The sequence below is a fragment of the Sphaerodactylus townsendi genome, linkage group LG07, assembly GCF_021028975.2.
Source record: "Sphaerodactylus townsendi isolate TG3544 linkage group LG07, MPM_Stown_v2.3, whole genome shotgun sequence".
In the NCBI taxonomy this organism is placed as follows: Eukaryota; Metazoa; Chordata; class Lepidosauria; order Squamata; family Sphaerodactylidae; genus Sphaerodactylus; species Sphaerodactylus townsendi.
The window spans coordinates 122,062,011-122,083,213 of NC_059431.1; the positions used below are offsets into that span (position 1 = coordinate 122,062,011).

Below are 21,203 nucleotides of genomic sequence, written 5' to 3' on the forward strand. Positions count from 1 at the left end.
CACATGAAGAGTTTGTGTTTATTTGCCTACATTCAGCATAATCCAGATGTGCTGCCTGAATGATCCAGACATACAAACCCCCACTCTTTCCCACAAGTTTTAAAATAAAATCTTCACTTATAAAACTGAAAAACACTAAAGCATTAAAATACAGAAAGCTCGTTTAACTCACTTCACAAAAGCATTAGCAAAAGATATCCCTTATCAATTTAAAGCCATACAGTGGCAACACACGAATGCCGTTTAAACAGAAAAAGGATACCGCGTGAACTCAAATTTCTATTTAGACTAAAGTTGAAATGAGAAACTAACAAACCATTAAATACACCATTAAATGTCCAAAATACAGCTAAGTATGAATTACAAGGTACTCAACCATTAGTGACTGATATCACAAAGAGCACTGCAACATGGAAACAGGGTTTACATGTTTACGGTGATGCAATAAAAACTCAATATTTAAAGGGTATGCAGGTTTAGAAGGGACAGGCTCACACCCATAAGAACAGCTGGTTTATCTATATTGATAGTTCATGCTGTGGTCATTTCTGCCATAGCCAGCTTGAGAGGCCTGGTAGGAATTGGGAGGCCCGCTGTAGTTCTGGTTTGAACCTGGAGAGTTGTAGTTTGACTGAGCATAGCCACCTACAGACAAAGGGGGAAGGGAGTTACTAACAGGCCAGTATAGTCCCTATATCAACTGTCACATGTCCAAATACACAAGATATAAATCCTGGGCGTGCACGAGTCTGACAGCCGTGGTGAATGCCCCCCACCCTAGAGGCACAACAAACTGAGGCAAGCTCAGGAGGGGAAGACTTCGATTACATGAAGCACATGGACCAAGGAGACCCTATCCCCCCCCCCCCCCGGGAGGCACAAGGAGCCTGGAAAAGACGCGCTGCTTAATGCTTCACATGGCGCTCTGGCCAAGGCTGGAAGTGGCGAGACCCCCCTCTTCCTGCTCCTTTCTAAATGGGAAGAAGGCTTGGGGATTTATTCCCCCCTTTTATTTCCTGTAAGGAGACTCAAAGGGGCTCACAAACTCCTTTCCCTTCCCCCCTCACAACAGACACCTTGTGAGACAGGAGGGGCAGAAAGAGTTCAGAGAGAACTGTAAGTAGCCCAAGGTCTCCCAGCAGGCTTCATGTGTAGGAGGGGGAAACAAGTCCAGTTCACCAGAGAAGTGTCCATCACTCATGTGGAGGAGTGCAGAATCAAACTTGGTTCTCCAGATTAGAGTCCCGCGCTCTTAACCACTACACCACAGTGGCTCTCTTACACCCCATCCCTTCAGGTTTCCTGCACATGTACAAGTATCCTGGGAAGGGTCAGCTGGTCTTTGTTGTGAGGCATCGCAGTAGCCAGCCCAGTAATAATGGGGGAATACGTGCTCGCTGCTAGTCAGTGCTAATGAACTATTAGTCAGACTACGCTGCGTGCAGCAAGGGGCACAAGTGGTCCTTTCCCCAGCTCAGGCAGCATCAGACCAAAAGATAAACGGAATAGATTAGTTAGCAAATGTTTAGAAGACAAGCAATTGTCTCAACTGCTCTCCCTAGGCAGGAAACGAACTGGAGAAATGGGAGGGGCCCGCAGCCACAGTGAAGCAAAAAAATCTTACTTAAGATTCCTGCCTCCCTGATTGGTTGTTGATGAAATACCCAGATGTCCTGAAACCCAAAGGGTGAATTTCTGGACACTACACCCCAGGAGGGTATGGCTCGCCCAGGAAAAAAAATCTCATTTACCAACACACACGTGTCTTACGAGTTGTGTGCAAAACATTCTGTACTGACCTTGCTTACCTTGGTAAGAGGACCCTCCGCCCCCAGATCCTCCCCCATAGCCACTGTGGGCGCCAGCGTTGTAGGAGGCACCTCCTGAGCCATAGCTGTTTGCTCCACTGCCTCCACGTCCACCGCCGCCGCCATAACCTGGAACGAAGAAGGCGTGCTGAGAAAAGTCTTGCATCTCACACAAGCAGCACTGTACATATTCAGACGCAACGGGATTCTCATGGGAGGTGGACTTTCAGAACGGGTAGTAAGAACATTCCATTCTCCTCACTGGGGTCTCTTCTACAGGCCTTTGCAACAGGAGCAGCTGGCGGGACTTTTCTGCCACCAGATCAGTTTCCTTACGGTAATCCCAGTGGAGCTTTCAAGACCAGAGGCCTTCAGAAGAGGTTTGCTGTCGCCTGCCTCTGCACAGTGACCCTGGCCTGCCTTGGAGGTCTCCCAGCCAAGTACCAGCCAAAGCTGACCCTGCTTACCTTCCAGGATTGAAAGAGATCAGGCTAGCCTGGGACACAGGGGCTGAATTAACTAGAAATTGGAGATCTATCAAGATAGGCTTTCCCCAAATCCATCCAAGATCATCAGATAACACAATGGCTGATTACCCACCAGCGTTCTGGCGCAGAGAGGGACCGCAAGCATGTTGGGGCAAAAAAATCTTGTCCCGACACGCAAAGGCACATCGCTGCAACTTTTTGCACCAGAGCGGGGCGGGAAACAGCCAGCCGTGGCCACAGAGGACTGTTATCTGCAATTCAGCTACACAAGCAAGCTAATGACGAACTTCAACAGTGCTTCTTACAACTTCCAGTGCCTTCCTGAAGCGCTCCCTGCACAAGGATTACATACGATGTGCATCTCAGAACAGGCTCTTAACATTAGAAGAGATGCTCTTGGAACAGTTTTTACTTTGCTAAGCCTTAACATTGAACATCTCAGCACAGCTGAGAGTTTTCAAGCCACTGGCCTCCTTTCCACTATCTCCAACTTTTCCTTGGCCAAGCCTCCTGCTTGTTCTAAGTGACCCACACACTCTTGCCTCCATCATAATCACAATTCATTCCCTTAGGAACTCCGAAGTGCCACATACCAGAGAGACGCCCGTGATAGGCTTCCATGGCTCCCCTGCCCCCACTCAATGGGAACTCACTGAATTTATTTTCATAGTTGTAGTCGGATCCTCCGCCACCACCAGGAGAGTTGTAAGAATTGGAATAGGAAGCGTAGTTGCCTTGGTTGTAGCCCTTCTGTTTGCCTTGCGGGGGGCCGTAGTTACTATATTGGTTCTGATTATATGATTGTTGCTGTTGGCCTTGATGGGACTGATACCCTGAGCCATAGGAAGGCTTCTGTTGACCGCTGTGCGGCTGCTTCTTGCCAACATGTTTAGGAGGAGCAGGAGAGCCGTAGTCACCACCTTGGTAGTAGGAGCCATACCCGGAGGAGCCACCGCCCCCTCCGGCATTCCCGGAATGGCCACCGTTGCTATAGAACTGACCTAAACAGAACAGAGCACATTTAAGCCACTGAAAACACAAGGCCACTCTTCAATGGGGTTACAGCTCTAGACAATAAAACAAGAGTTGACAGTGGCTGGAATGCTTCCCTCGATCCCAAGGTCTCAAAGCGTTCCAATACCACCAGTCCCCTCAGGAACAAACTCTGACGCCTGTTTAGGCCGGGGTTCTCCCATATTCTGCTTAGATGGCCACATCCCACTTTTCTCCCCTCCCCACAACAATCCATAAGGCAGGTCAGACTGAGTGACTGGCCAAGATCACCCAGCAATTCTCCATGGCAGACTGGGTGCTGAAACCTGGGTCTCTCAGTCATTAACCACCACTCTGAAAATGACCCTGAGGCCAGAATGTGGTCTACCGCTCTGGCTGGAAGAAATGCTCCCCTTCCTCTCTGTAATTGGCAGAAACGAAGTCTAACCTCATGTACAACTCTGCCAAATATAAGCATGGCCCATTTTAAATAATGGCGACAGAATAGGATCCAGGATTAAATTCATACTGTGTTCAACTGAAAAGAATTCTAGAACACCTAACCATAAAATTTTAACACTTTATATCCAGCAACTTCTTCAATTGCAATGCGATTGTATGGCACCACCCCACTGGGCTGTAATATCTGGAGTGGGTGAAGAAGGAAACGGACTACTAAGCAAACTACATTACAGTACTGATGTGTCCCAAAACGTCTGGATTATAAGACATTTTCTAAGATTATGAAGATCTGCGACAAGGAACTAAGTGAGGAGCAAAATGCAAAGAACTAACAAATGATTTCCCATTCATAAAAACAGCTTGTCAGTTAAGCAAATGTCTTTGGACAACTGCTATCTAAAGATTTTACAAAGCTGTGGATATATTAAATGTCTCTGGAGATGCTAGAAGTTGGGGGCTCAACTTGTTCAAACTGTGTGAAACCTGTTAGAAACATGGCCCATTTTTATCCTTTATGTATGCAGAATCTACAGGAAACCTGAAGATTAGCGAGCCTTAAAAGATGCTTTTTTTCCAGTTCTCTGCCAGGATGAATCGTGACGCAGCACATTGTAAGGGCTAAAACTGGACTAACAGTCTTTCAATCCTGAAGCGTAACATACTCCTCCCCTGAGCAATGAACATGTTGGTTTTCATGTTACGTTTCTTCCAACAGCGGAAGCTGTTCTGTCAAGTTTTCATCCTGCCTTTCCTCACAGAAGCATACGTTTCTCCATTCCCAACCACAAATTTGTGGGGTTAAGTTAGGCTGAAATTCCCCTAGTTAGGTAGGTCTGCAGCACAATGAAGCACCTGCCCAGCCTGTCCAAAGTCTGCATCACACAGCTACGTGTTTGTGGGTAACGTGATGTGAGCAAACTGGCCACGGCCACAATTCTTCTTCTCAAGCATGTTGTAACATGCGGATCACAACAGTTTTCAAACAGAAAATTGACATTTGGATTCTTTAGAGCAGTCCCCAACCTAGAGTCCCCGGCTGAACGAAGAGAACCCTTCTTTTTAAAGATGTCAATTCCATCATTTGAATTAGGACTAGAAACCCTGTCCCTTTATTAAAGAAAGGAGTATGAACTATCATTTAAAAAAATTTCATTGGGTAAAACCTTAACCAAATCCATTTCTAATCTTCCCTATATTGTTTATAGTTGTCAAACTACTTCAACTGTTAATAGTGTTCGTGCTGCTGCCAAGACTATGGCAAATACTTTAAGATAGTGAAACAAAGAATCAGAGACTAGATTAAAAATCTTACAGACTAATTTATTCCCTGTGCCTTTTAATGTTTAAGTAGCTTGTATTTCCTGGGAAATTACATACATCTGCTTGGGGCAACAAGGGTCCAGAACGCGCACACACACACCCCACCATTCGCAACAGTCTTGAAAAGCAATCTAGGCCTTTTTTATGTTTATTTGCAAAAAAACTTCACTGCAACTATTCAAACCAGTTCATTTTTTTAAAAAACAAAAAAACATACAACCTGACTGTAAATCCTGGGTGTTATCCCATACAAACACAAAGGATGCAAGGATTAAAATTTGCACATAAAATGTCACATACAAGTCAACAGTATCCATGCTTAAAAACCATGAGGCTGTGGTCGCCTCTGAAATGTTAAAAAGGCTGATTTCTTTTTTTAGGCATCCACCCACCTTTTGGGACTAAAAGTGTTAAGTTTTGTACAAAATCTGTTGTAAATTGACAAATTAACACACTTCTGGTTGCTCCTTAAAAATAAAGAGACGTTTTCCATAAAAAGCATACAAGGGGGGAGGGGCTTTTGTTTGGAAGCTGAACAAACTTAAGATCTCAATTGTGTGCCCAATGCACAAAGACATTCCTTGAAATTTAGTTTCCCCTGTAGTGTACATCCATATAACCAAGTTCAAAGGCAAGTCACAATAAAAACTGCCACTTTGTCGGCTAAGGTTCAGACAAGCTGCGGTGAAAAGCCACTGTTGAGAAACCCAGTGAAGCACAGGGTGGACACACAGCACGGACACTTTGGGTTTTGGAGTTCGAGAAAATTGGAGTAAAAAGCTGTTTTATGTGCAATACTTTTAGATGATCTAGGAAGACCCAAAATCATGATAGCCGTAGCAGTCTGTGAAAAAGTCACCTACAAAAGGGGGAGACAGAGCAGAGAAAAAAAATTAGAATTCTTTTGAAGATGGCAAAATGTGCCACACTTTTAAAAATTATTTTTTTTATTTCTCTGCTCCCGTCAACCCCCCTCCCAACAAAGGCTTCTCAAAACAACTTGTGCATTTTGTAAAGGGAAACTTTTACAACAATGGTGTATGGCTTCACTTGGCTTAAAGCAGAGAAATGTTAAGAACAATTTAAATGAGATCTCATTTTCTTTTCAAAGATTAGCTCTCTTGAATGTCATGCCCAGTACAGCATCTTGCACAGTAACCTGGTTCTGAGTTTTGCTAGTCCTGGGGTGTGTGGTGTTAAAGGTTTGCTGAAAACACAGAACACTTACTATAGCCTGCCGTTGCAGAATTGCCACCATAGCCATAGCTTCCATATCCAGCACCTGGGAAAAGAAAGCATTATGTAAAAGTTAGTTTGCAGACAATACAGGTGGCATGCTGGAAGCTTACACAGAGGACATGCAGAAGTCACGTGTATTCAGCCATAAACAGAAAGCAGAATCAAGAGGCCCAGCAGAGGGATATACTTGGGCCTGAATTCAGATTAAAATTCTGATTTTGGCTTCAGTATTGGTAGTCTCAAAGTCAGGAGAAGACACCTCTTCTTTCAAGATGTAACAGAACTATAATAATGCCAAACTCTCAGATTATAAACCATGTTACGAAGCTACAAGGTACAAATTATTTTGAAGCTCAGAACCTCCTATAGGAGTGGAGAAATGCAGCAACTTACCAGCATTCATATAACCTCCGTGATTGGCACTACCAAAGCCACCTCTGCCTCTACCACGGCCTCTGATATTTCCGCCTCTGCCACGACCCCGCATGCTTGGGGGAGGAGGTACTTCAGCATGCATCGGGCCTCCCATACCATAGCCTGGATTATGCTGTTAAAATAAGCACAAATCCAGATGTTTAGTGAAAAATTAAAGAGTTGAATTTATATCCCCTTTCTCTCCTGTAAGGAGACTCAAAGGGGCTGATAATCTCCTTTTTCCTCCACCCCCAATAACAAACACCCTGCGAGGCAGGTGGGGCTGAGAGAGCTCAGAAGAACTGTGACTAGCCCAAGGTCACCCAGCTGGCATGTGTTGGAGTGCACAAGCTAATCTGAATTCCCCAGATAAGCCTCCACAGCTCAAGCGGCAGAGCGGGGAATCAAACCCAGTCCCTCCAGATAAGAGTGTCCATGCTCTTAACCATTATGCCATTGCTGCTCTCACAATACTGCTGCTCTCGTAATACTTTCTAAAGAGACATGAAGTATTTACTTGCTTGCAACACCTGCTGTGAGCCCACGTTCATGCCCGGTGATAAAATGACTGACTTTGGCGCCTGCGTAACTCTGTCTGGAAGGGACGTAAATGTTCCTTCATACACCTCCAAGCACAGAAGACGGCAGCATTTCTACACCAACCTTCACTGGAAACTTGGGTCCGCCTCGTGCTGGCATAGGGGCTCGCTTCTTCTTCTGCTCCATTGGAAGGGGAGCATCTGGGAACAGTTTCTCTAATGCAGCCAGTGCAGCATAAGCCTTCGCCACTTTTTTGTTTGAACCAGCCCCTTGGAACTTCTGCCCATCGACCTCAACCTTCATGACAAGGCAGAAAGAGTCAGAGAGCTGTGCATGGCTGAGCTCATAAATCATCGTCTGCCAACAAGAGTACCAAGGGTCACTGCGAATGTATTCACCATCCATCCACCTCACCTCCATTACAAACCGCTTGTCATGACTTCCACCAGTTTCTGAAATCAGCTCATATTTTAAGCCACGACGCTTCTCGTTCAGCTCCATGACTGGGTTTTTCCCGTGCTTTGTCAGGATTGGGCCCTGCTGCTTCACATTCTAAGAAATTAAAATGTATTATTACATTCATGTAGCATCTGTCACTTAGAAGTAGAGCAAGCCAAAGGATTAGTTGTAAAGGAAGCACTCACTAGCTCTACCTAGTTCAGTTTTCTAACCTCATGGTGACTAGCCAAGATAAGCAAGGTGGGGCATGATGCACTCTAAGGTTTCATGAGCCCATTAGAGTGGTACAACAGTGTCTTTGTGCATGTGCAGAAGGAAACATTCTGGAAACTGACAGCAGCAGATACACTAATCATGCTAGTTCAGGTCAAATCTTTATGTACCTTTATGTACCTTTAAGAGGTACATAAAAATGAAAGATGTAAACGTTGACGGTAGTTTCAAGAAATACAGGACTTATATGGGACAAAAGGGCATGCGAGGGAGAACAGCAAACACAGCGAAGGACTGAAGAGTTTCTGAAACGCAGCATATAAGTGATGTGGAGTCACTGGGATTCTAGCCCAAATAACCCGGAGGGGATTTCTGACACTCTCAGGCCTACAGCCAATATTCACCTCTGTTTGCTCTGATGGTGAAGCAGCACTTGGTGGACAAACAGTTTCCACCACAGGAGGGGTCGCCACAGCCACTGGCTTCTGATCCGTTTCCTCCGCTGACTCATCCCCCCTCTCTCTGCCTTCGACACCAGTAGCCAAGCCCATGTCTTGTAATACCTAAATAACATCCAAAAAGATCAGCCACATTTATCCAAAGTCATCCAGAGGCCACTAGAACTGAATCACCAGGAATAAGCAGCTAGCCGACTTGACTCCGTGGGCCACTCAGGGGTCATATTAAACCCATCCTTCAGAAATTAAACTGTTGTTTTTGAGCTTCCAAATAATACAGACCAAGATTTAGTACAAGGAAATATCATAAGGTGTATATGTTGGGAGTGGACACTGCGGGAAGCTCCACCAACAAGAGTTGTGATAGAAATACAAGCCTCACAGGGCAAAAAGAAAATGTTCCTCTTCTTGAAGAAGGGGCCACAACATCGCCTCTCAGTTGCACTCTGAGCCAAGATTCAGGTCCTCCCAGGGTAGGAAACTTTGCTGCATCACAGGACTCAGGCTCATGGACAGAACCCAGGGGGTGGTGAGAGAGGAAGTATGCTCCACTGAACCACCCACACCTCTCTACACCCTGCCCTGAGGGATGGGCGAATCCTGCGTGAGAGGCGGAGGTGGGGAGCTTGCCTTCTCTCCTGTGGCCCACCAGGCATCCTTCATAGTAAGAAGGGGCAGAGACAACTGCTCTGTGACCATCCTTGTGGAAGATCCTGCGGGAGAAGCAAGAGCAGCACCCCTCGCCTTGTCATCAGCCTACACCTGTCCACTGCCACAAGGCTTGCAGTGACAACTGCTCTGCTGCTCAGCTTGTCTGCAGCACACCTGAGGCCTTTTTTGCTGCCTACCTTCAGCATCCCTTTTATTGGCACTGGAAGCGGCTGCATGTTTTGCTTGGGACGTGAAGCCACCCCTTCCACGACTGCCCAATTTGGGTGGGGTGTCACTCCTATTCTCCCCCTCCCTCCTTCCCCACACAACTACCACCGCTCGGGTCCATGACAAGCCAGAGATAAATGCTTGGTCTTTTAAAAATTCCCTGCCTGCGGCACACTCTGAACCCTTCATGGCCTCCCCACATGTTACACATGGGAAGCACCACCCCATCACAATCATTTGGGATGGAGTGGTGCTCTCCAAGGACCACACAACTCCCCTCTAACGACAAGGGCTGAGAGCAAGACAGGCAGGGGCATCTATGATACAAATCCTTCATCTCTTGCCTGCTCCGGACGCTTTGTGGCACAAGATTACCTCCCAAGGTGGAGCCCTCTTCAAAGCAATCAAATCGCGCACCTGTGATTTAGAGCAAGTCGACTTAATTCCATTTGCAGTGCAAGGCTACTCTGACCTGAGTTTCCAGGTGCAGTAACAACTGGAGGAAGGGCAACAGTCACTGAACTGTTTGACAACAAACATGCCAAGCTAGAGTACTTACGCATTCACTTTAAACCCTGGCTTATTAATTCAGGTATCACACAAGACTACGCCTGTGCATGTCATGGTCTGGCAAGATGCTGAGTGGAAATATAAATCTGTGGCTCATCTTAAGACAGTCAAGCATAGGAAGGCCCCTTTCAAGTATAAGGAATACAAGTTGTGTTTAAAGGCAAAGGCAGTAAGGGTACTTTAAAAAAAGTCTGACATGTATTATTTACAGCTGTCTCTTACCTTAACTGCTACGTGAAGTTTGGCTGTCTTTTTGGAAGGGCCTGAAGCTTCATATGTGCTACCATCCACCTCCACGGACATCGTAAATATTGGAGCATGAACTGGGCCTGTCTGAGACACGAGTTTGTACTGCAGCCCGGGTTTTAGTTGGTTCAGCTTCATCAGCGCATTCATGGCTTGTGGAGGTTCTGCTTTCTCCTCTGAGCAGAAGAAATTGTGTGTCAGATACAGACAACTGCGTAACATCCTCCCTACGGCAACATCATCATCCAACAGGCCAAGTACACAGACCGACATTCACAGCTACTAAACCAGAGCAGCAAAGCAGCAGAAATGTGACATTCATTTCTACTTCCTACTAGTTGCATAAAACGTGAAGGCCAAGAATCAGCATTAGCAGGCGCCTGAACAACTAAGTATACCTACCTCTTGCCAACTCAATACCTTTTTTCTGAATCTTCTTTTTCTTTTTGCTTGGGGACTTCTCCTCTCCATCTTCTTCCATAGGACGTTTCAATGGGGTAACAGCATATGTGGTACTTGGGGGAATCTGGACTGTGGGCAAATCGTAGGAAGTCAATTAATGCACTAACAGTTATGCTAAAGATGCCCACAGAAACAAAATTCCCAACTACTAAACCTACCAGTGTAGTCAACCAGGGTTTCGTTTTTGGGTTTCTTGGGCATCTTTGAGGGCAACGGATCCATCCCCAAGACTTTGTGAAGCTGGCCAAATGCAGCAAGCCTCAAAGCATGCTAGAAAGACAGAAAACGCATCACAGAAATGCCCCACCTTGCTCTGGATTTTTCCCAATATCCACGATCCCAAAACCCAGTTCAAACATCTGAAGCCGAAAACCCTGAAAACAAACCTCAGCACAAGCGTTGGTGCTTAATGTTAACTATTTCAAACACATGACACCTTGTTTCTGTCAGATCATCGCAAGCCTCCTAAGTTATTGGAATGGGACCTTTTTTTTCCATGTTGTGGAGATTACTAGCTATCATGAATAACTCATTGTTGTTTTGTAACATCTGTAATCAGAACTATACCTGAGCACTCTGTGTGATATCTTCCCTTTGTTGTCTGTCTAGATGCCCAATAGCATCAGTGGCTTCTTTTTCACAAGGATCATAAATACCAGAACCATCTGAAGGCAGGAAACAAGGAAGATATGCAGAGAATTATCCTAAGGTCTCTAGGACTGAAATATTCCCTTAACATCACCAAAGTGCGATGTAAGCAGCCCAGATGAAGTTCTTGATCAAGAGCCAGGGAGCTCATCTAGTCTACAATGCAGGTAGTTCAGCAAGGCATCAGGGCAAGCTTGACAACGCCTTCAAGCCCTCCAAAACCATCTGTCACATCCAAGTAAGGAAATGGGAATTACAGGGCCACAGTTTTAAGTGCATTCTTAAAGGCATCGTGGTGCCCGATGTATCAAGTCTTACAGGCAATAAACTAAAGATAAAACAGGAATGTCCAATTTGAACTGGGCATAAGAGACCTAGAGTCGAACAAAGTCGCACCACAGCCGTCAAATTTTCTCAGCAGTCTAGAACCACCTAACCTGGCATAACTATTCCCGATGCAAGGCATTCAAGAACTCTTCTCAAGGCCTCGCCAGCTCCCATAGGCCTGTTGGCTGTTCCAATCGATTTCTCGCATAGCAACTCTAGCGGCTGAAATGACATTTCAGAAAGTTTTTTTAAAAAAACAGCAAGCACAAGTAAATGATTACACTGCAGGCACTTCTGGCCACAGCTGTTCCAGACCTACCACCAAGGCTGTATATAGTTTGAAAGGTTGGCCTTGTGCTACTGCCGCCTAACCCTTTAGCTAAGCATTTAACCCAACCGAAAGGCACAGAAGTGAGTTCAGCTAAGGAGCTGGATTTTGATCCAAGAGTAAGAGGGCACTGGGCAAGCTGCCGAGTTGATTGCTTTCTGCAAAATGATAACTGTTAAACGTAATAAACTTTGTAAGAGAAACAGAAACAAAGGAAAACAGATAACCCACCACTGACAATAGATTAAATGTCCCCCTGCATTGTTTCTGCCCCCTACTTGAAAACAGGGTTACCTCCTTGCTGCTAATCTCACCAATTGTCTAAGTGGAATGGTCTCCCAGAGAAAAGTAAAATGGAAATGCACGCTGGCCCAGCATCCCAGTCCCATTCCTGATCAGTGGTGTTCAGGCCATCTCTGCTAACCCTTGGCCAGCCCTTCGAATGAGGGGGAAGAACCTTCTGCTGTGCTCTCTCCCTCAGCACGAGGAGAAGCTGCTCAGAGAAAAAGCTCCCCAAGGAGAGGACAGATTCCTTCCCCCACAGAAGCTAGCTTGGCCTTTGCTTGTGGGGCAGCTGCTCACCCACTTCTCCCTGGCCAGCCACCTCTGCTTCTAACAGTGACCCATGAGAATGCAGACACTGCAGAGAAGAGAGGATGGGCTCTTTAATTCCAAACCTGGCTTCAGGCTTTGGGGGAGGGTGCCCTGTCCAGCCGCAGCCAATTTATAGTGACCCAATCATTTTTCAAAACAAGAGACGCTCAGAGATGGTTTGCCAATGACTGCTACTGCATAGCAATCCTGGGCTCCCTTGGTGGTCTCCCATCCAAGTACTAACCTGGGCTGAGGTGATGGGGCTGGGCTGGCCAACAGGGCCAGCTTGCAGCTTACCCATCTTCTAATCCCTTTGGCAGCAGCTGTTTTAAAGAAGGAACCACAAGACCTATAGGACAACAGCCCTGCTTTCTTTCATGTAGTGGGGAGACAGTGCCTAGAAAAGCCCAACTGTGGCTGTGCCACTGAGTATCACAGAGACAGATTTTGGAGGCACTCATCTGCCTCGATAGTCAGAGAGCCTCTGCTGACACCCTTTTGTGGCTGTTATGTTGGTCCACAACATCCTGCTGGTCTGTCTCTTCAACAACTCCATCTCAAATGGAGCATTCACGAAGCACTGTCTAACTGAAGCATCAAACACTGGATGCTCATTCCCTGAACAAGGACTACAATGTGACTACGTTCAAACTAATTTATTAGCCAACCCTATGCCCTTTTGGAAATGAACATTTAGTTAAATAATCTCCATCTTCTGTGATTAAGATGCAACTTCCACGGTATGTATCTTGAATTCCTTTTATTTATTTATTTATTTATTTATTTCTTCAATTTTTTTATACCGCCCAATCCCCTAATTACACACTCATTTTTCTATAAAAGGAAATACAAGGTGTAAAATTACCCATCCTCTAAGCGGAGCCCAAGTAGGAACACGGGTACACAGATCTCTCAGCACCCTGATGACAATGACACAAGACTTCAAGCCATTTGCTCTGGCCTAGAACAAAGTAATAAGCAGGACAGGTTCAGTAGTGAATATCAGAACCAAGAGGAGACATTTTTGTAGTGCTACTTTGTCAAGGGTAAACTATGTATGCATCTTCATATCTTTAAAATTCAGTATTTGTAGTTAACTGCACAAAAAAATTACTCTTAACACAAAGCAGCAGCTATATATCTACTGTTTCACTGAAAAACTAAAATTCTTTTCTGTGCTCCTTTAGCAACTGTACATTTAACAGATGCTAAGTTCTGCACATCTACAGCCCAGCATTAAGATGCTTTAACAAAGTTAGGCAATTACAACTTACAAGTGTTCTACTTAAAGACAAATATAAGAACAAAATGCAAACCTGGAACCACTTGGCGTGTCGGAGTGACGCCAAGGCAGCAAGGCATTTCTGCCTGTCCAGAACGTCCGGTGAGTCGTTGACTGATAGCGTTTCTATTCGTGGGTGGAATAAGAAGACAAGGTACAGTTTGACCAAGGGGGTTCTGTCGGGTGGAGAGGGGATGAGGCAGTTTCCTAAAGGGCAGCTGAGGCTCCCAAATATTTCCTCTACCTACAGCTGAAAGGATACCCTCAAATATCCTTTTCTTTTCACCCTTATGAACTAGCAGCCACTTGAGAAAAAAGTGAGACACTAGCTAAAATCTACCCAGAGAAAGAAACCCTACAAGTAAGGAAAGTAATAACTCTAAGCTATGCTAAATAGGCTACAGAAAGAAGATATGAACTACACTCATTAAGGGAAAGTTTAAATTCCACCCCACCCACCCCCATTTCTGCATCTTTCAAAAGTATATAGCTAAAGGTTTTCTGAAAGGGAACCCCCTCCGCCCACAAGGCTTGACTGCCCTGGCCCCAGCCCATGACAGATTGTGTCCTGTTGGTCAAAGGTCCAGCGTCCCTAAAATCGACAAACTAGAAGGCTTGGTAGATGTGGTCAGATATCAGATCCATAAAACAGTCAGAGAACAAAATCATCGCGTCTGTGCTGCAGCAAAACTGACAGGGGAAAGTGGAGGGTCAGCTCAACTGCTTGAAAGACCACTGTGCGTGCGGATGGCTCGTCAGACTTCTGAACAAATCCAAAGCGGAATGAGCTGTTCAAGGACAAGAACAGCTTTGGTACAAGAGGTAAATTTACACACACCCTCATCACTGCAGTATCAAGTGATGATGTGCATGTATATGGAAAGTAGTCATGCAACAAACACTTCACTGCCTCCTCGTATTCTTTTCAATGGAGGCAGTTCACCCATTCAGCTCAACTTTACAGCTATCACCTGCATGGGAACAAGCCCCGATTCACACTTAATAGGGATGCAGTAACTTTATCCAAAACTCTGTGGTGTATAATCCCACTGAACAGGAAGAGAACTGAACACCACCAATCATTTTTGCTGCAACGCAAACCGCTTTATGTAAAACATCCAATTTAATGATCATGCAGAAGTCGTTTAAACTAAGACTTCAATTTTTAAAAAATGAGGCTTATAACATCTGTACCAGCAATTCAAAACACCTGCTGAAAACACACGTACACACACAGTCCATTGAAGGACTCTGGTCATACACAGGCCCAAATATTTAAAATATGCATTAAACAGGAAGGTGCTACTCAAATTCTAGGAACCTCCGAACCACAACAGTGTGGCATTACAGACATGATGATGTTGGCTTGCGTGACGTTGTGCCTAGTCAGAAATTGAACACCACATGGAACAGAGCAATTGGCAGCCACAGAATGCGTTTCCAAACTGACTGTCAGCAGCGTTCAGTCCTCCGTACCTCCAGCTAACATTTTTTCCATTTCTTCTCTGACAACAGGGGAGGTCAAGTGGATAGTAAGTGTCAGCGGAGGCTCTTTTGTATTCTTAATGACAATGGCAGCATCACTGATAGACTGGATAATTTCATATTTATCTTCGGTAATAGCCTGAAACACAAAGAAATGCCTTCAGAGATTTTCCTCGAGTCTCTTCCTCTCCAGTGCAATTTATCAATTAAGAATGCAGGTGCCTGGGAGACTCAGATGCAAATGCCCACTTGGGCCACGGAGGCTCAATGGCTAAGTCACTTTCTCAGCCCAACTTCCCCCACCTGGTTGCAGAGGATAAAATGAAGAAAGAGGAGACTGTCAGCCACTCTGGGTCCCCACTGGGGAGAGAAGAGTGGTATAAATTAATTAAATAAACCTTGAAAACTATTCATCCCTCAAGAGAAGTTCATTAGAGTTGATATAGCCAACAGTAATCAAATATATATGGGGGTGGAATAGGTAATCATCTATTTTGTAGATGGTCAGGTGTCCTCTCACTTAGCAATGTGAAGAACGCTCATCAGCAGGGACCAAGAGAGACTGTCCAGGGGAAAGCCACACACCCAGGCCTCACTCCAGCCCCTCCAGTCCCAAACGCCTGCATCATCATGAAGCTCCAGGAAGTCAACTTTCACTTTGTTCAGGCTCCTGATGGGTTAGAAACAGAGGAGGCCACCTCTCACCCAACAGAGTCTGTGCACTGGGCCAAGAGGAGGTGGACATGTGCCATGGGAGACAGTGTGGTCAGGGCAGCACTGGCCAGAAGAAGGGTTGCACTGCTCGCTGCCTTTTTTTCCAGCTTCATTTCCCCTCCTGCCAATCATCTGACTGACATGATCAAATTATCTCAGGAGAAATGTAAAAGTTTTTCCCATCGTGTTATCACTTCTTAGAACAATTTTAACCAAAGACAGACATGCACATTTCAAAGATTTCAGTGGTACACGAGGAATTTTAAATGGAAAAGCCTGAGATAACAAGCCTTCCTCATATACAGGCAGCGGGAACACTGAACACGACAACTTGCTTCTGTAATCACTTCCACGGCCTGTCCTGTAATGTCTTAAAGACACCAAAATTGTGACAGGCCTTTGGTCTCAGTTAAGGGAAGAGGCAAGAGAAGCTGAATGAAAAAATAAATGAGATGGGAACAGTGAATCAAAATGGAGGGGTTGGCTGCTATCCAGTGTTAAGAGCACACTTGCTAAAAATGTACTGATATTTTCGTACTGTGTGACTCAAAATATTAAACCAGATCTCTAATGATCCAATCCTTAAAAACCAGCTAAGACAATACAGTAAACTGGCTTAACCAGACCGGCGGGCGAGCATAAACCCTGTGCAGCCAAATGACAAGCTGAGCCCTTCGGGGGAGGGCGGTTTATAAATATTATTATTATTATTATTATTATTATTATTATTATTATTATTATTATTATTATTATTATTATTATTATTATTATTATTATTATTATTATTATTATTGATGATGATGATGATGATGATACACCCCACCAGCCATGCTTATTTGTGTTCACTACAGTTAAATGAACAATTCATGGGCGTCAGCACTACCGTGATTTCTTTCTTCATACTCACAGCAAGTTGCACGCCAAGATTGTCAGCTACTTTTTCCAAAAGACCAGTTGTGGGCTTCTCTTTGCACAGCAGAACCAGCTCAAGGTCTAAGTCTCCCTTCAGTAAGAGCCCCTTGGCAACGAGACCAACTCGCATCACTCCACGAAGGGTTCTGGTCAAGTGTTCAGAGGTCTTCTGCTCGCTAAAAAAAACAGTTAACAGAACCAGTTACAAGAAAGGTGGAACAAGCAGGACACCCTATGGGGTTCACTCTGTTGTTAAATATTTGTGGATCATATATGAACTTCTAGCACGCTTTAATGAGATTAGTTTTTTTGCTCTATGCGTTCTAGCTTTCCAATGTTCACAGAAATGGTTTCCTTAGTCTAATTTGCCAATAACGGAAAACATCCACGAGCAAATTCATGCCAGGAAGCAAAGAAATGAACTGACAACCAACATGGCAACTTTGCCTCGGCAACAGACAGTCATTACAGAAGAATAATTAATAGGATCGTTAATAGGCAACTGTATTGAAAGTTCATAAAATACACCAAAACCATTCTGCCTGTAGGCTTAACATGAATTCAGAACAATCCCCCCAACCAACTTCACTATACTTCACACTATACTTCATACCAGCAGGCCTAGAGCCAAAATAGCAACATCAACCACAGGCTGGGAAAACCTGGATGCAAATCTCCATTCAACCAAGAAGTTCACTGGGGCCACCTCCATCGCCCCACCCACAGGGAAGGGGGGGGGAAAGCAGACATGGAAAAACTGGAAATTAGGAGAAAATTTAAAAGATTGTTTCATCACAATATTTGATTTCTTTGTAATATTTAAAGGTGAACACAATATTTTACTGTGTTGTTTAAGAAGCATGTTTCAGGTTCCCTTTAGTCAACACTCCAAATGCTAATAACATATTAACAAGTTTTACGTAACCCAAAGCAAATACATTTCCTTTTTACCAGGTAAGATATACAGATGATTTTTTAAAATTATTAACTACTGCAACTATGTACCATACAGCCTCCAATTTATCTCACTTATCTTTGGCCTAGATCAGTGATGGCGAACCTTTTCGAGACCAAGTGCCCAAACTGCAACCCAAAACCCACTTATTCATCACAAAGTGCCAACACAGCAATTAAACCTGAATACTGAGGTTTTAGTTTAGAAAAAACGGTTGGCTCAGAGGTGCGCGTTACTCGGGAGTAAGCTTGGTAGTAGTCAGTGGTGTTGCTTTGAAGCAACTGTGCAATGCTTAGCATGAGTGAATCGCGACCCTAGGAGGGTTTACTCAGAAGCAAGCCCCATTGCCAGCAACCAAGATTACTCCCAGGTAAAGAATCACACTTTAGTTCTTTCCATGAAAATCAGTGGGGTTTAACAGTGCTTAACAGGGTTACCTACACTGCTTCCCCAAAACTAGGTCTTAAATGCTAATAATCTCCCTGAAATAATTACACTATTAGCACACTGGGGGCCTGGCGGGGGAACGGGTGTGGGGGGAAAGGGAAGTAAAACTTTTGCTTTTCCAAAACCAAGTAACACCCCCCCACACACACACACCCCACAAAATAGAAGTAAAAAGGCAGTCAAGAAAGGCAATCCTAAGTAAGAATGCTGCGCGAGGGATGGGATAACTTCAGGAAAGCTACACTGGTGGAGCAGCCATCTGATCTGAGGTTTTTCCTTCACATGTCATCACAGAACTTGACTTCCCACAAAAATGCAACAGGAACAAAAAAATAAAAGCAGTTCTAGCAAAGGCCTTGATGTGCTTTTTAAAAAAATCCTAAATGCATATCAGTTCCTCCTCCCTAGTTTGATCTGCCCAGGCAAAAAACTTGGGTCTGAGCGTTTCCTGGGTGTTTGGAAAGACACATGTTTTGTTTGTTCAACCCCTTGAGCAGCAGCAGCAGCCAGTCTGCTCCAGCCTCCAGAAGGTCCTGCATGACCCTGCAGCTCTAGCCCTCTGCCCCACCCCCTCGAGCAGGGGCCAGTCTGGTCTAGCCTCCAGCAAGTCCTGCGCGTGCCACTCTGCGCCTCTCTAGCATCTCTGCCTCCTCTGCTTCTGCACCCCCCTCGGGGAGCAGCCACCCGGAGCACAGGCACCAGGCCCGCCAGCCGAGTCCTCCCTGCTTGCCGCGGTGCACGCACATTGGGTCCAGCAGTCTAGGCCAGCCTAGATGTGGGGGGGGGGAGATTTTTCCAACCCCCCCCCCCCCGACAAACTCTGTGCGCACATGCCCACAGAGAGGGCTCTGAGTGCCACCTCTGGCACCATAGGTTCACCACCACTGGCCTATATGGTTCCACTTTCTACACTTAATGTAAACACAAATGTACATGTGCCGGAAATGTAATCTGATGTCACAGGAAAAAATTGAATTTAGAAAAAAATTGAAAACTTATGCCATGCTTGCTTTCCTATCAAATCTAAACTTCTTTTTTAATATAAAATACATCATTTATAATTTAGCATATAAAATTGTACTGTCTACTACGTTTATGGGATTTAAAAGTATAAACACCTTAATTTTCAGTAAGAAAAAGTGGAAGGATGTGAAGCATCTCAGAAAGTTTCAAACTGCTGCACCCCATACTAACCACTGCATATATCTTGATATTTTTTGCCCTAGAAGGAAAGACTAAAAGCTGAAGGCTGAAAACAAATTCTGCAGTAAAAGGAAGTTTTCCTTTGAACAGAAGCTTACTCATAATTATTTTTATTTAAACGTTTTGTGCTACCTTCCCACACTCTCTATGAGCACAGTTGCTACATCAATCAAATTGCTGTCCTAAATAAAACTATCTTCAATTGTCTCTTGAAGATTGACAACAAGGGCCAGATGCTGTAGTCTCATTATCAGGTGTCATTTTTTACCTGAACAGTAAAATAGTAAGCACTTATGGACTGTAGCTTTTGGTGATTACGTCTGGGCTTTTTATTGATAAGAGCTAGAATTACAAACAGAACCCATGGGAACTATTTGTATGTGTATATATCTGATGTATTCTATTTGTTTCTTTTATTGACAAATGTTTTACTGTCATTTATAATGCCAATAAAGGCTTTATACTACTAAAAAAAAGAGAAGAGTTTTGTTTTATACCCTTCAACTACGCAGCAATGGCGTAGGAGGTTAAGAGCTCGTGTATCTAATCTGGAGGAACCGGGTTTGATTCCCAGCTCTGCCGCCTGTGCTGTGGAGGCTTATCTGGGGAATTCAGATTAGCCTGTGCACTCCCACACATGCCAGCTGGGTGACCTTGGGCTAGTCACAGCTTCTCGGAGCTCTCTCAGCCCCACCCACCTCACAGGGTGTTTGTTGTGAGGGGGGAAGGGCAAGGAGATTGTAGTGTAAGCCCCTTTGAGTCTCCTGCAGGAGAGAAAGGGGGGATATAAATCCAAACTCCTCTTCTTCTTCTCCTGTATGGAGACATAAAAACTTATAAACTCCTTTCCCTTTTATCTTCCCGCAACAGATATCCTGTGAGGTGGGTGGGGCTGAGAGTTCTGAAAAACTGTGACTAGACCAAGGTTGCCCAGCAGACTGTGGGTAGAAGCAGGGAAATAAATCCAGTTAACTAGATAGGAGTCCGCCGCTCAGGTGGAGGAGTGGGGAATCAAACTCATTCTCCCAATTGGAATCCACCTGCTCTTAACCACTACACCACGCTGGCTCTTAAATTGTGGGACTGCTGTTATGTAATCATGGGGCTATCACTGAAAAGGTCCTCTCTTGTGTGCCCAGACAAGTCAAGAGAGCATCTGCCTGTGACCCTAATTCCAGGGAAGAAATGTATGGGGGAAGACAGTTCTTCAGATATCTTGGCCCCAAGCCATACAAAACCTGACTTGGCCTGGGCAGCAGATCAGGAAGCAGCCAGTGTAATAACTGCAGAATTTGCGTCACATGTCCCAGACAGCCAGCTGTGACCAGCAGTCTAGCAGCTGCCTTCTGCCCTAGCTGCAGCCTGAGACCACTATGAAAGGGTAGCCCCAAGTACAATGCATTGCAATAATCCAGTCAGGCTCACAGCCCAGCTGAAGTGGGGCCAAGGAACAGTCCACCAGGCCTTCTAAGGCAGCCCTTCTCCACCTTCCTATGCTGTGACCCCTTAATGCAGTTCCTCCTGTTGTGGTGACCCCCCAACCGTAACATTTAATCCATTTTACAGATAGAGAACACTGATGCAGAGAGTCTTAGGCGACCCCTGTGAAAGGGCCGTTCGACCCACAGGTTGGGAACCGCTGTTCTAAGGCGACTGCTGTGTCAAGCAGCACTCCCAAGCTGCAAACCTGGCTTCTCAAAGGGACGATCGTCTCATTTGGGGCAAGGAAGAGCTCCAGTCCCTGAGGCACCAACCAA

General features: G+C 45.1%; 1 protein-coding gene across 8 annotated transcripts in view; it reads right to left on the reverse strand.

Annotated features, from left to right (window-relative positions):
• Positions 1–21,203, reverse strand: part of ILF3 (interleukin enhancer binding factor 3) — a 27,590-nt gene continuing 6,387 nt past the window's right edge. Inside the window, exons 4-20 of one of the 8 annotated variants that reach the window (XM_048504594.1) lie at positions 16,837–17,017; positions 15,207–15,354; positions 13,765–13,856; positions 13,314–13,409; positions 11,637–11,748; positions 11,119–11,216; positions 10,710–10,821; positions 10,492–10,620; positions 10,066–10,265; positions 8,341–8,499; positions 7,679–7,816; positions 7,388–7,561; positions 6,704–6,857; positions 6,300–6,353; positions 2,890–3,297; positions 1,800–1,937; positions 1–645 (exon numbers count right to left, since the gene is read on the reverse strand). In XM_048504594.1, the coding sequence (XP_048360551.1) occupies positions 515–645; positions 1,800–1,937; positions 2,890–3,297; positions 6,300–6,353; positions 6,704–6,857; positions 7,388–7,561; positions 7,679–7,816; positions 8,341–8,499; positions 10,066–10,265; positions 10,492–10,620; positions 10,710–10,821; positions 11,119–11,216; positions 11,637–11,748; positions 13,314–13,409; positions 13,765–13,856; positions 15,207–15,354; positions 16,837–17,017 (2,524 nt within the window). In that variant the 3' untranslated portion in view covers positions 1–514. Of the gene's footprint in view, positions 646–1,799; positions 1,938–2,889; positions 3,298–5,050; positions 5,931–6,299; positions 6,354–6,703; positions 6,858–7,387; positions 7,562–7,678; positions 7,817–8,340; positions 8,500–10,065; positions 10,266–10,491; positions 10,621–10,709; positions 10,822–11,118; positions 11,217–11,636; positions 11,749–13,313; positions 13,410–13,764; positions 13,857–15,206; positions 15,355–16,836; positions 17,018–21,203 lie in introns of those variants that run through there. The other 7 variants (XM_048504596.1, XM_048504599.1, XM_048504597.1 and 4 more) reach the window with 7 other exon arrangements.